Source organism: Protopterus annectens, chromosome 3.part0 (genome assembly GCF_019279795.1).
Source record: "Protopterus annectens isolate FY-2018-M chromosome 3.part0, PAN1.0, whole genome shotgun sequence".
Taxonomy (NCBI): domain Eukaryota; kingdom Metazoa; phylum Chordata; order Ceratodontiformes; family Protopteridae; genus Protopterus; species Protopterus annectens.
In genome coordinates this window covers 1,848,064,005-1,848,077,664 of record NC_056731.1, presented here as the reverse complement: position 1 = coordinate 1,848,077,664, position 13,660 = coordinate 1,848,064,005, and the positions used below count along the sequence as shown (strand labels likewise).

Genomic DNA, 13,660 nt, shown 5'->3' with positions numbered 1-13,660 from the left:
ACTTGGTCCCCTGAAGAGGCCACCTTGCACACCAGTGTTCTAGCGATGAGAGTAGTGCTTTTAGCATTGCAGAACTTCCAGAATGCTCTCCCTTTGGGGACTGTTACAATTTAAACAGACAACATGTCATTAGGTTGGTACATCAACAAACAAGAAGGGGCTAGATCCTACCACTTGTGTTGAGAAGCTCTCAGAGTGTGGTAATGGGTGATCTCATCCAGCCGCTTTCTCATAGTAGCACATATTCCAGGGAACTCCAATATGATAGCAGACAAACTGAGCAGGTACACTCATCTACCTCATAAATGGTCCTTCAGCAAGAACGTCATGGAAATAATTTTCTGTCAGTGGAGCCAGCCTTGCTGCATTCTTTTTACCTCCCCTCTATGCAACAGTTACTTTGCCCTTATCCCCCCACAGGGGGAAATCACCAAGAGATATTCTATTTCATGATTGGCCCCCTAGTCTTATCTATGCTTTTCCACCCATACCGCTAATTCTGAAATTCCTTCAGAAATCTGCCATGTTGAAGAGAAAACTCATCCTCAATGCACCTTACTGGCCTCGACAAGCTTGGTCACCCTTTCTTTGGCCTCACTTGCTTCACCAACCTTTGATTCTGGATCTGACTCCAGACCTCCTGTTTCACCCGGCAGGCATGATTCATCCAAACATAACCAACCTCAGACTGACTACCTGGCATCTCCAGTTCAAGTAATAGCCAGACAACCTATGCTCTCTTAACTTATTCGTCAAATACTTTTATCTTCCTGTAAGCCTTCTACCAGAAAGCTCTATTCCAGCAAATGGAAGAGGTATGTTTACTGGGCTCATCTAATAATGCTGAACCCCTTTTCAGCCCCCGTACATAGTATTCTTGAATTTTTGTCCCATCTTTTTAACAAAGGATCTAGTTCATCAACCATAAATGTTCAGTTAGTGGCCATATCAAATTTTCACATTGGTTTTGATGGTTCCTGTGTCACCTCTCATAAATTAAGCAAAGCTGTCTTGAAAGGTGAGCTTTTCTAAGACCCCATTTTAGCGATCCTACTCCTTCATGGGACCTGAGTCTGGTACTGTATTCTCTTACTAAATCCTACTTTGAATCAGCAGCTATATGTGACCTTAAATGTCTTTCCTAGAAAACAGTCTTTCTGATGTCTCTTACCTCTGCCAGATGAAACCCACCATACCTGATTTTTCACAAGGATAGAGTTATACTACGGACTAATGCTTCCTTTCTTCCTAAGGTGGTGTCAGAATCTAATATCAGTCAGTCTGTTGCTTTGCCAGTATACTTTCCTAATTTGCTAACAAGGGTGAATATATATCACATTTATTGGATGTCCACAGACAATTACTTTTCTACAGTCATAGAACAAAAGACATCAGAAAATCTGACCAATTGTTTCTTTCATTCACAGAAGTAAAATTAGGAAAACGAGTTGCCAAAGTCACTTCAACTTGGTGGCTAACCAGCTGTATTTCATTTGTTTATAGCAAATTGGACATTACCCTACCAAAATCATTATGAGCCCATTCAACTAGATCCATGGCTACTTCCTCAGTGTTTCAATCCAGAATGTCCATGGATGATATATGAGCAGCAGCAACCTGGGATACTCCCCATACCTTTGTTACTCATCACAAATTGGATCTGGTCTCCAGAGGAAGAGCATCATTTGGCTCAATAGTGCTCAGGAATGCCCTTCCTTGAGTCCTCCCTGGATTTTGGGTAACTGGGGACTCTGTCCCATCATTTGAGGATAGAATGAAAATTCACAACATCAGATAAACAATTTGTGTACTCACCATAATGTTCTGTGCTGTCCATTTTCATTCTTCCTTAACTCCACTTCCACCAACCCCCTTCCCTGAAACTTTTAGAAGAAAGAGTGGTTACAGGGCATTTCTGTTCTTTATATTAAGCTCCAGATATAGCATTATCCATTTCTGAATATGAATATACCTTTTCTGCTAAAGTCAGCAAACAAGCTCTGAGGTAATTGGGATTGGTGCATTGGGGGTAAGGGAGAAGCTGAAGAGCTCTTGGTTGCCACGAGCTTTAACAACAGTTAAGTCGCATGCAAGGGATTGGATCCAAACCCATCAGATGAGGAAGAATGAAAATGGACAACACAGATGGAACGTTATGGTGAGTACATAACTTATTTTTTTAATTGTGCATGGACGTAGATAAACTGAAGGCAGGGCAATATAAGCAGTATAGAGAGATAAGGAGAAGGTTGAGAGATACTATAGAGGAAGAAATAGTATTTGAGAAAAGATTGTAGGGATGAACAGAAAAAAGAGTTTTGCTCATAAATGTCTTATGCATACTGTTGGGGAGGGATCTGAATAGGAAGGGATATAGTGCAGAGCAGTATGGGATAGAAAAAGCTATGGGTCCTTTGTTTTTTCCTGGTTAGTGGCCGCCACAGAGGAGCAGCGGTCCGCTTATGATTGGCAGTGGATTTTTACAGTATCGAGTTGTCAGCCCGGCGCCCAACCTTCAGAGAAGGGGCACACACACTCACGCACCTCCCTGCATGTCTTTTTAAAGTTCAGTCGATCACAGGGAGGACATACAGACTCTGCACAGAAGGTGTTCCAGCCGAGAATCAAACCGGAGAACCTGCTGTTGTGAGCCGACAACTCTAACCGCTGCACCATCGAGGCTGACATGGAAGATGCTATGGGAATGATGCCAAAATGATGTTGAATTATAGATAGGAGTAGAGAATAGGTAAAAGGAAAGGAGGTGTTTCTTTAATAGTAGTAAAGTTGTTTGGTAAGGCATAGGGAGTGGGTGTCATGAGTGATAGTTGTATGTGGGAAGTATACTGATAGAGTAAGGTGGGGTGGGGTAGACGCATAAAGCAAAGCTAAGCATAGTGGGCTTCACCGCCTTAGGCCATTTATTACAGAGACAGCAATCATTTTTTGGTTGCTCAACAATTAGCAAAGAAACAAAATAAAATATTTTTTTTTTCTTGCACTGAATGCAGACAACAAAAAGCTAGAGATACAAAGTAATTGGTTTACACAGTGTACTCTAATGGTCAAGTGAAAGGACAGTGGTCAATTTGGTAGGTAGTCTTTAGAGTGCCAGATCTACTGCTGCAGGGGCAGTGTCATGGTCACTTTCCAACACAGGGCAGACATGTATTTGGCTAGTTAAAGTTAATGTACAGCAAGGCTGTTCATGTTAAACTTACATTGTAGAATGACAGTAGTCTTAGTGAAACTTTCACAGAGGTGTGCCTTGTTGCTGGTCTTCTGCTATTTATGGGTAATGGACTGAAGTAATGTCCACAGGTTCTGAAAGGACAGAAACAGAGAAAACACTCTACTAAACAAATATTATTTGGCGGTAATAAGGTTAATACATAGATGGCTAGCTTATTCGTAGAGGTGGAGGAATGTAAATGGTGAGTCAAAGCAAGAGAGGACTGGTTATTTTAAGAGCAGGGAGAAAGTGACAAAGTCTATGAATGTAAGGTCAAAATAGGTTTAGCACAATCACAATAATCTCACTGAAAGTGTTCATAGAGGTGTGCCTTGTGGCAAAGGTCCTGCTATTTTTGGCTAATGAACCAAAGTAAAGTTCACAGTTCATTACACAACTACAGTAATCTCAGTGAAAACTTTCACAGAGGTGTGCCTTGTTGCAGAGCTTCTGCTAGTTTAGTATCATGTATGCCTTGTCAGTACCCACCTTCAGGCCATACCTCCTTTTTCAAGAAGGGCTAATCTAGTCAATCTGGTGTAAATTTATGAGGACTCATCCAGTCATCCAAGTTACATTTGAATTATGATAATGAATCACACTGTTACACTTGCAGTGGAAGTCTGTTCCAAAGATGGTGGGGGCACTGTATAATAAACCTGTTTCTCCACCATCTGTTGTTTATGCATTGGTGAAGATGTAAGTTCCTGTTTCTGATATTAGTAGAAGTATTACACTTGCAGAGGTACAGGAGATCAAAGAAAACTGGGTCTCCAGTGGCAAGACAAAAGGTCTGTAAGATACCGAATAAAGGGATAGCACTTCCAGCCTCTCTTGATAGCACTGTGTCTTAAGTCTTATGACCATTTTGGTTAGGAATCTCTGGGGCCTTTCTAGTTGTTTAATGTATCTAGTGAGGTACATCCTGAAGAGGTATTGTATACAACAACTGGCCTATTCAATTTTGAATGTAGGGGAATGATGACTTCCCTGGATCTGAATAATCTTCCATTTGTGGTTAGTTGTGCTGAGTAGAAAGATTTGTTGACTTCTGTACATGACGATCAACAGCTAGGAAGTTATCAACCCAAGTTCTAAGGTCCCTAACTACATTTTCATATACAGTATGTTGAGGGGAGGGGTTGTCTATCAAAGGCAGTGATGCTTCATTTTTTTAGCATTTAATTTTAGCTCATTTTCAGTATACAATGAGTATACAAGGAAGAGCTCTTGCTGGAAGGTTCAGATATCAGAGGAGATCTAAAAAAGCCCCTGTTTGCAATTGTCTGCCAACTTTTTAACCCAGTTGACCTGGGTCCCGCCTGGAGACCAGAAAAATAAATGCCAAAAGAGAGGGGTCCCAATACTTTGCCCTTAAGGACACCACTAGTCACCTTCACACTTTCTGATGAGACACTTACAGTTCTTATTGTATGGATTCTGTCTTTCAGATAGTATGCTGTCCATCTTCCAACATAGGGGTATAATTTTAGAAATCTTGATGAGTGGATAGGAAATAGAAAATTCATCCCGGGGATCATTCCAGTGGCTCTGCTTGACAGTGGCACTGGGAACTAAGGTCGGGTGGCACGATGCCAGAATAATCCTGTGGGCTAGGCTTGTAAAGGCTCCAGGGACATTAGTCTAGTACACACCTATGAACCTATTTTGCTTTCTTATGATGCCAGCATGGGGTGTGGTGTCAAATGCATTGTTCAGATGTAGATATGCTGTGTTCACTGCATGACTACTGTCAATTGCCTGAGTGACCCTCTCAAAAAAGTTAACCAGGTTTAGGAGGTAGGATCTTCCCTTGACAAAGTCAAACTGTTGAGGGTAAAGTTGAATAAGATTTTTGATATCATAGTTTATGAGATCAGCTGTAATATGTTCCTAGGTCTTGTAGATGAAGTTGGTCAGACTGATAGATCCATAATTCCCAGGGCTGGCCATATCAAGTCTTTATTTAGTGCCACCACAACTGCAATATACCACTGTTCAGGGAAAAAAACTGTGGCTAAGTTTAGGTTTGTGGACTGATCAGCAAGTGCGTACTTTTAAAGCATGTAGGTATATTACTATGCCCCATGGAGGAATATTTATGACCTTATTCAGTCGTATTCTGTACCTTCAGTACATATTTCTTGGTGATAAAAGAGGAGGTAATAGATTCTGGGATTTGAGGACTATGGATAGTAATCTTGGGATGAAGTTAACATTGAATTTGTTGGCAAGTACATTGGCAATGTCAGTTGAGTCTGAATGAGAGGTGCCATCTTAAAACAGTTTAGAGCAGTCTAGGGTGTTGTTTCTTCATTTCCCGAAGTAGCTAAAGAAGATTTATAATTATCTTTAGCTGCTGATGCCAGCCTAAGTTCATGGCTAGCTTTTTTGGACTTGCTGATGATTTTAAATGTCCTTGTAGTGTTTTTAATACTATCCTTGATATGACAGGGCTTTTAATCAGCTGAATAATCTAAACGTTACTTTTGTAGTAAAGCTTATTAATGTTGATGGACCACCAGAGTGGCTTATTATTATTATTATTATTATTATTAGCCTCCCACTGGATGGAGCAATCAATTCAATTTTTGTGCCAACCATAAATAAGTCTGCTTCACTTTGCAAAAGGTGCTTTCAATCTTTAACTCTGCCACTGATCACAAAAAAAAAAAAAAAAAAAACAGAAATGATATGTAGATCATCTGTGAGCTGTCTGAATGGATTTTTTTAATTTTAAATTTGTAAGGAATAAGCTTAAAAATGCTACCTTTATAAGCAAAAATTCATGTTACCTTCTTCAACAAAGGTGACACATTAAAAAAAATCTTGCATGGAACTGAACAATTTCTTCAGCCAAGACATTGTCAGATCTCTTCTCATCTCCTCTCCAAGATAGCACCACTGTTGCTGAACTGCTGAATACTTTATCAGTCACTTAATTTACAGCATTCAGCAAATAATGTCAGATATTCCAACTGATATCTTTACCTCACCCTATTGTTTTACTGCACCTCCCTTTACATACAGTCTGTCTCCTCACTTCTGCTGAAGAAGTGAGGGGCAAGTTTATGATCACTTTTCTGTAGAAGAATCCCTGGTAGGGACTAAGGATCACAGAGCTGTTGTCTGCAAGGAGAGCCAGACTATGATTACATTGCACATGGAGGTGTGGATAACATTTGCAAGGCCCATTGCCACCAACTCCCTTGGTGCTGTGAACACATATACGGGATGGCAGAGCTTACACCCCAAAAAATTAAAAATATAGTCCCTCAACAATTGGATGATGGCTTCCACTCCTGGTTCACTCAGCTCTCACCCAAAGGAATGAATGGTCCATAGGATGTTTGCATAGGGAAATGAATAAGGCCATTCGGTGACCAGGATGGATGGAGAACTGAGTAAAAACAAACAAACAAACAAATAACCAGTTGCAAGTCTTTCACTCTTTTCAAACTTTTTCAGAAAATTTAACCATTGCCAGATTCTTGTTTATCCAATAAACTCAGATATTATCCACATTACATAAGATGGATTTAGGCCTAACCATGGCATAAACACTCTGCTGCGTGATTGTGTCTTTCGGCTTTTTCCCGGTTAGGGGTTGCCACAGCAGAACTCCGGTCCACTAATGATTGGTAGTGGATTTTTACGTACCGGGTTACCAGCCCTGATGCACAACCTTCAACGAAGGCACGCCCCATTCCCGTATGACTCCACACAGAAGATGCTCTAGCTGAGAATCGGACGGGACAACGTCTTGCTATTAGGCGACAACGCTACCGCAGCACCACTACCGCAGTCATGGGATGGTATATATTTGAATTCAGCTTGATCATAGGAAATTTGTTGGAGCTGTGCTTTTTGATGCAGTTTCCATTGCAGGTTAATGGAAGCCTATATGTGTATATTGCGGGAGGGCTGTACAAGAACAGATGGTTATTTTAACATACTTTGAAAACAGAGACTGTTACCCCAACAAAGTATACTATTTTTTATTTAGCTAATGTTCAGAAGAGTGGTTTTAAAATACAGAGGAATGCACTTCAGTTTAGTTTCAGTTCAACCATCAAGTTATAAAATAGTTTATTTGGTGAGTATACTGACTGAAGTATGGAAGGAACTTCTAAATATTTTTTTGGTTAGGCTTGTAGTTTGCAAACTGATTGTCTAGTACTTACTTATGAAACTAGTAAAGCAAAAACAATTCTTTAACACAGAAGAACCTTGCTAGGAACTCTTCTAGGTACAGAAAATTGTCGGTAAGTAGTCAGTTGTTCCACATCTGGCTTAAAGCAGTTGTAAATAAAAAAGAACAGCAGCAACTGCTTTCTTCAGTTTTATGTGAACAGTTCATAAAGGGATTGACAGCCACAACATAATGATATAACTGATTTATACACATCTATTCCAAAAAAAGAAGGTCTGGAACATTTTTTTGAGAGTTTAAACAAGTATACAAAACTTATAAGTAATAAAATTGAATTAATTATGGAATTTATGGAGATTGTTTTGGACCACAATTACATATTTTTTGAAGGAGAATATTTCAGGCAACACAAAGGGGTGGCTATGGGGGCGTCATGTGCCCCCATTTTTGCAAACATTGTGTTATTGGACTGGGAACATAATGTGTTTAAAAGTGATTTTTTTCAATATATGAAATGATATGTTAGATTCTTGGATGATATCTTTATTTTGTGGAAAGGTCCGAAGATTAAGGTTCAAGAAATGATTAAGTATTTTAATGATAGTACAGAATTTTTAATATTTACCTATGAATATAAAGAGAATGGTACAAACTATTTAGATGTAAATATTCAAAAGGAAAATGGGTCATTTAAATCTAAGGTTTATAGAAAACCACATTTAAGTAACTCATACCTACATTATTCGAATGACAATTGGGTTATGTTTTGAAATAATTTGAAGCTATGGACTGTAGTGGGTAATAAACCAAATTTTGTTTATAAAGTTAGACCTAATCTGAAAAAATGTTTTGAAAGTGAATTTAAGAATAGTATGGCACTTCAAAATGTGGGCGTTGCTCCCAGTGTCAATATATTTACACTAGGGAGAGTATTACACTAAACAACATTTTAAGTACAGAAATAAAGTTTGAAAAGGGTAATTGTCAAACTATAGGTGTGATTTATTTGGCGCTGTGTAAAACCTGCCCTAGTTTCTATGTCGGTAAGACAGAAAGACATTTAAAGGACAGGATTTATGAGGACACTTACCAAATACTTAATAAAAATCTAAATAATGCTTTGTGTAAACATTCCACAAACTGCTCTGGTTTTTTAGGTTTTGAATTTGCCATCTTAGAGAAGGTTTTAAAGAACCCCAGAGGGGGTAACTATAGAAGTTACATAGAAGAGAGAGAGCTAAGATGGCAAATTATGTTGCAAGCAAGTCAAGTCCTTGGGCTGAATGAAGTTATTTCTATTAAGCCCTTGTTATATAAAAAAGTGGAGTTAATGAAATAATGTTACATAGAAAAATGTACATATACATATTTATAAATTGTCTAAGATATATTTATCTGTTTTTTATAGTTATATTGTTTTTAGGACTTTATATTTTGAATATATTTTGAATGCATTTTTATGAATTTTATTAATGTTAATAGGATGCGTCACCAGGTCTTAATGATGTAATTTACTATTTAAGGGGAAGTTTTGGAGGGAAAAAGTTAGATTCTGATGAAATCCCTGCTTAAGAGGGAAGAAAGCTCTCAATCAACTGGTTTTAAGGATTTTACAATAAAGGAAACGTACTTAGAATTCATATGCAGTAACATTGCTTTTTTTCGAGTGATTTTGTGGACTAGTAGCACTGATTGGCTTCTTTTTTGTTTATTATTAACTTTAAATTAACAGTAAAGAAGTATAATCTTACTTGCAGTTGTTTGAATGACAAAAAAAAAAAAAAACAGTAGCCCTAATTACACTGCTAAAGACCCAGGATCAACTAGCGGCTTGAACACTGGTGGAGCCAGAGAGGGTGGTGAGGGAAAGAATGGCTTTGCTGCTTTGCCCATTCCATGAGGGAATGAGGAAGGGAGACATTTCTGCCTGTGATCATGGGGCAGATTGTCTTTAAGCTGTGACATTTGAAGGAAGACCTGCACTAACTGATGTTACTTGTGGAGATGCACATGATGTCAATAGCTCTGCCCATTTAAGCCATACCAAAAATATCCCCTGGCATACAGGAGCAGCCATTGGTGCAGCCCAACTCCAGGGGATAGTCCTGGAAACACAATCTAAAATGGTGTAGTTGAGCTGCTGCTGGTCTGCCTGGGGGTATGCAAATGTGGTTGGAAAAAAAGAAAAGAAAAAAAGTCTTAGTTGAAAGCTGTTACCCTTAGGTTAACAGAAAATTACTAGGCCACATTCCCAGAGAGCCATTTTAAGCTTAGCCATGCATCCCAAATGCAACTGGCAAGTTTTGATACTAGTGCATTTTAAAGTGTATATATAGGCTTGAGCATGGATGCTTAAGTATTTACAGACTGTCTCTGTCTGCTAGAGACATATGTGCTAGAATATTTGTGATTCCTTGCCCACTGGCCTATTAAGCTTGAGTTGGGTTTAGAAAGAACTCTACTTCACATGGATGGGAAGCCTGTTCCAGAGAGGGGGTAGTCTATGTGACACATACCTTTCCTTTCAGCATATTCTGTTTATGTTGAAAATGAGGTTTAGTCCTTACATTTGATAATTCTAATGTTGTTTGCTTTGAGGATGTGCAACAGGACCATTAGAGTGGAATCAGAGGGCACTTTGTAGGATAGGTGTTGATCACCTCTCAGCAATTTGTAGGAAACCTAGTAAAGTGGCAGGACTTTGGGGCAGTCTGTTCAGGACATGTTGTTTACACCCTGTATTCTTTTTGTGAGGGAACCTCTGTGGATGCTCCAGTTGTTCCAAATGCCTGGGCAGGTGCACTTGGAAGGGGGCATTGTACTCACTGATTGGTGTTATGAGGGCTGAATACAGCGGAACAATGGCATCCTTGGATTTAGATGCCATACCCTTAAGTGGACCTAGATGTCATATCCTTGCCTTAGTGCCTTGTTAGAAGAAATGACCCTCTGTCTATTAGTTCCTGTCTTTTAAAATTTCCAGGACATAGCTTTAATCAGAAACAGTATGCCCAGTCCTGACATGAGGTATGTAAAGCTTTTCTTTGCCTAAGCTGTTTGCCTTCCACAGCTTAGCAGCTCAGTCTTCTTTTGATCTCCATTCTAAACATCACTCTCCTTGTCACAGCTCTCAGATGATGAATTCATGCTTAACCTTTCTGCAGTGCAGCAAAAAGAGAACTCACCCCTTCCATGGCAAGACAAGCAATATATATTGTATATGCTCAGGGCTTATATAGCAGTCTTTGTACAGCTCTGTCACAATATACATGCTTAAAAAGGTTTGTGGAATGCAAGACTCAGCCTGAGGGGAATCTGCTTCATTATTTTATTCTTTCTTTCTTGAGTTGCTTGCCTTCAGTGACTTTTACTGAAAGTCTAAATATTTTTGTATTTGTTTTTCATTTTTAGAACCAGATGTAACAATAGTCAAAGGCCTTAAGGACGTGACTGTGTTTGCTGATGAAAATGTTCTGTTCCAGTGTGAAGTTTCTCATGAGAATGCACAAGGCATACAATGGAAACTTCAAGACATTGTCCTTCAAAGCAATGATGTGAATGAAATATCTGTGGTCAATGGGCGAATTCACACACTGAGGCTAAAGCAGGTTACAGTGGAAGATTCTGGTACAGTGACCTTCCAAGTTGGCTCCCACACATCGACAGCAGAGCTTAAAGTTAATGGTAGGGAATTCAGTACATCTGGATCTAAAATACTGCAATATAATGTTGTTTATTTTGTATTAATATTATCTGCTATTATGTATTCCAGCTCCTCCTCCATTTTTCAAACAGGAACTCCAAAATGTGGAAGCAGAGGAGACAAGGACTGCCACCCTGCACTGTGAACTTTCACAGACCAATGTGCCAGTGCACTGGAAGAAGGGAACAGTGCAGATTGCTTCCAGTGATAAGTATGAGATCAAACAAGAAGGCCCATTCCATACCCTCATCATCCACAACTTGAAGGCAGAGGATTCTGCCATGTACACATGCGATAATGGATATCAGCGAAGTACTGCAACTGTTACTGTAAAAGGTAACTTTTTTAAAAAGTAAACCACCATTCAAAAGTAGTTTAGCTCCTTTCTTTATCACAAGTAAAATTACTTAATTGTGTTCCTTCATTTGCTAACAACACAGCTGGTAGTTCTTTCTTTTTTTTTTTCTCATCGTAACTCATTCCTGTTCTGAGAACGTTCATCATGATGCCTTTCTCTTGGGATGCCACAGTTTTTGAACTAGCCGTTTTCTTTTAGTTTTCACTGGATCAGAAGTTGTCAAATTAGTCAAAACCAAAATTGTCTGAGAGCAGCTCCTTGCTTGAAATGATAGTTTGAGGAGCGGGGTACCAAGCTGCTGACCATGGTGATACCGTGGCATGAGTAATGGACAAGAGACACTCGGGAGCCAGCCAAGGGAAGAGCTCAATTTTCATATACAGGTGTTTGAAGCAGCACTTAGAGCTGTTTGTCTGACTGGTGAGTGCAAGGTTCTGTAACATGCAGCTATCCCTAAAGCCAGGTACAGATTGGTATATGTGTGTGTAATTTCTTTATAGGTCATACCAACTGCAGTACATAAGTAAGTGCCTTCTGAAATGGGAGAAAAAACTCATTGTACACCACAACCACATGCAGACCCTGATGGTGATATATCAGCCAAATGTTTTGCTTTAGCAGAGCATCAAAGTGGGATAACAGGTCTAGGTAAAAGGGCTTAACGGGATAAAATGTAACTTGAACCAACCTGAGAAAAAGTCACTATAACTCTCATCATGAGGGTTGCAGGTGTGGAAGTTGCTAGGACCCATTATCTCTTGATATGTTTGTATCTGGTATTTTAAGGGGCTTAGTGAGGCAAAATGTAATGAGGAAAAAGTCTCTGAAACTCCTGTCATGAATTGCTAGAACCCTATTATGTTTGTGCACATTTATGTTTATGTTGCATCTTTATGTCTGACATAAGAACAGTTTGTGATTCCTGTGAAATGTTAGAGATAACTGAAAGTTACTGCAAGAATAAGCAACAGTTTAGAGAAGATTTTACTTTTCAAGTATGTCATAGCATTCTTAGAATGCACTGTACGTTTTAATGATAGTTGTGAGTTGTTTCATGACTAATCAGAAGGGATATAGATGTTGCCTGACATCATATAGATTTTGCCTGACATCTTAGGTGTATTGCAGTGGTGATACAGATAGGAATCTCACCTACAGTCTGTTGCTGATTTGTTTTACTGGTCAGCTTGCACCAGTCAGAATATACCCACTTGATAAATTTTCAGTTAGCTGACAAAAAGTCCATGCATTTTTTTTTTTAATCCAGGATGATGTGCCTTTGCTTTGGCTAGTTCCAAATCTAGCTAACAGAAGACTTTACAAGTCACCAGAGTGCATTTGTTTGACTATTTGCTGAGATGTTTATTGGAACGAACATTAAAGCCAAACACAGGCATACATACTACATCAGAAGAGACATACCAAAAGTCTTCTCACCAGACATAACACGTGCTACAGTCTGCCACCTAGCCTGCTATGTTGGAGTCTTTGCGCTCACCATATGCAGTTTGTATATGAACATTGTGCTTACATCCCTTTAAATAGTATAGGTATTATCAAGGGGGTAGTTAAATTACTTTAAATTCTTCCTTTTTTTACAGACCAAAGAAAACTAAAAATTGTCATAATACTTACATATGTTTGACCTCCTTTCAATGAAACAGTAGCCAAAGACATAGGGGGAAATTCAGTAAAGCCTATATGATTTTTTTGTGTATGCATTGCACACGAGCAAACAGGGAAACTTCCATGCAATGCATATTTCTGCTTAACCAGGTGAATCTTATGCAAATGAGGCAGGTGGAGCAATCCAACAAGGCAAAAGGCATCTGTGTGGACTCCATATACGTAGTTGTAGCGTAGGTAGAAATTTTCCATGTATAGGAGTGTACACAGACAGAAGGAGATATAAAAGTCCACAAATATAGACATAACTCCCCTGAAAATAATAGATCACATACATACATACATACATACATATGAAAAACATACATTGGGGATGTTTGTAAAAGGAAGGGGCTATTTAAAATCAATAATAATTTTTATTTATTAATTTTGGCATGTTTGTGCTATGCGCCGCATTGCTCAAACATGCTTAACAGAAAAAAAAATAAAAAATAACATATATAATATACTTTACACAAATGTATTGTAGGATCCTGCATCGGGTCTGTACAGTGGTGCATCAGTGCTGTTACCCAGCTTACATGGCTA

The 13,660-nt window shown here is 38.9% G+C and overlaps 1 protein-coding gene across 1 annotated transcript in view; it reads left to right on the top strand.

The window, feature by feature from the left end:
• OBSCN (obscurin, cytoskeletal calmodulin and titin-interacting RhoGEF) overlaps nt 1–13,660 on the top strand; it is a 4,979,884-nt gene that overhangs the window by 3,403,221 nt on the left and 1,563,003 nt on the right. Inside the window, exons 52-53 of the mRNA XM_044066040.1 lie at nt 10,797–11,069; nt 11,158–11,424. Of these exons, the coding sequence (XP_043921975.1) occupies nt 10,797–11,069; nt 11,158–11,424 (540 nt within the window). The remainder of the gene's footprint in view (nt 1–10,796; nt 11,070–11,157; nt 11,425–13,660) is intronic.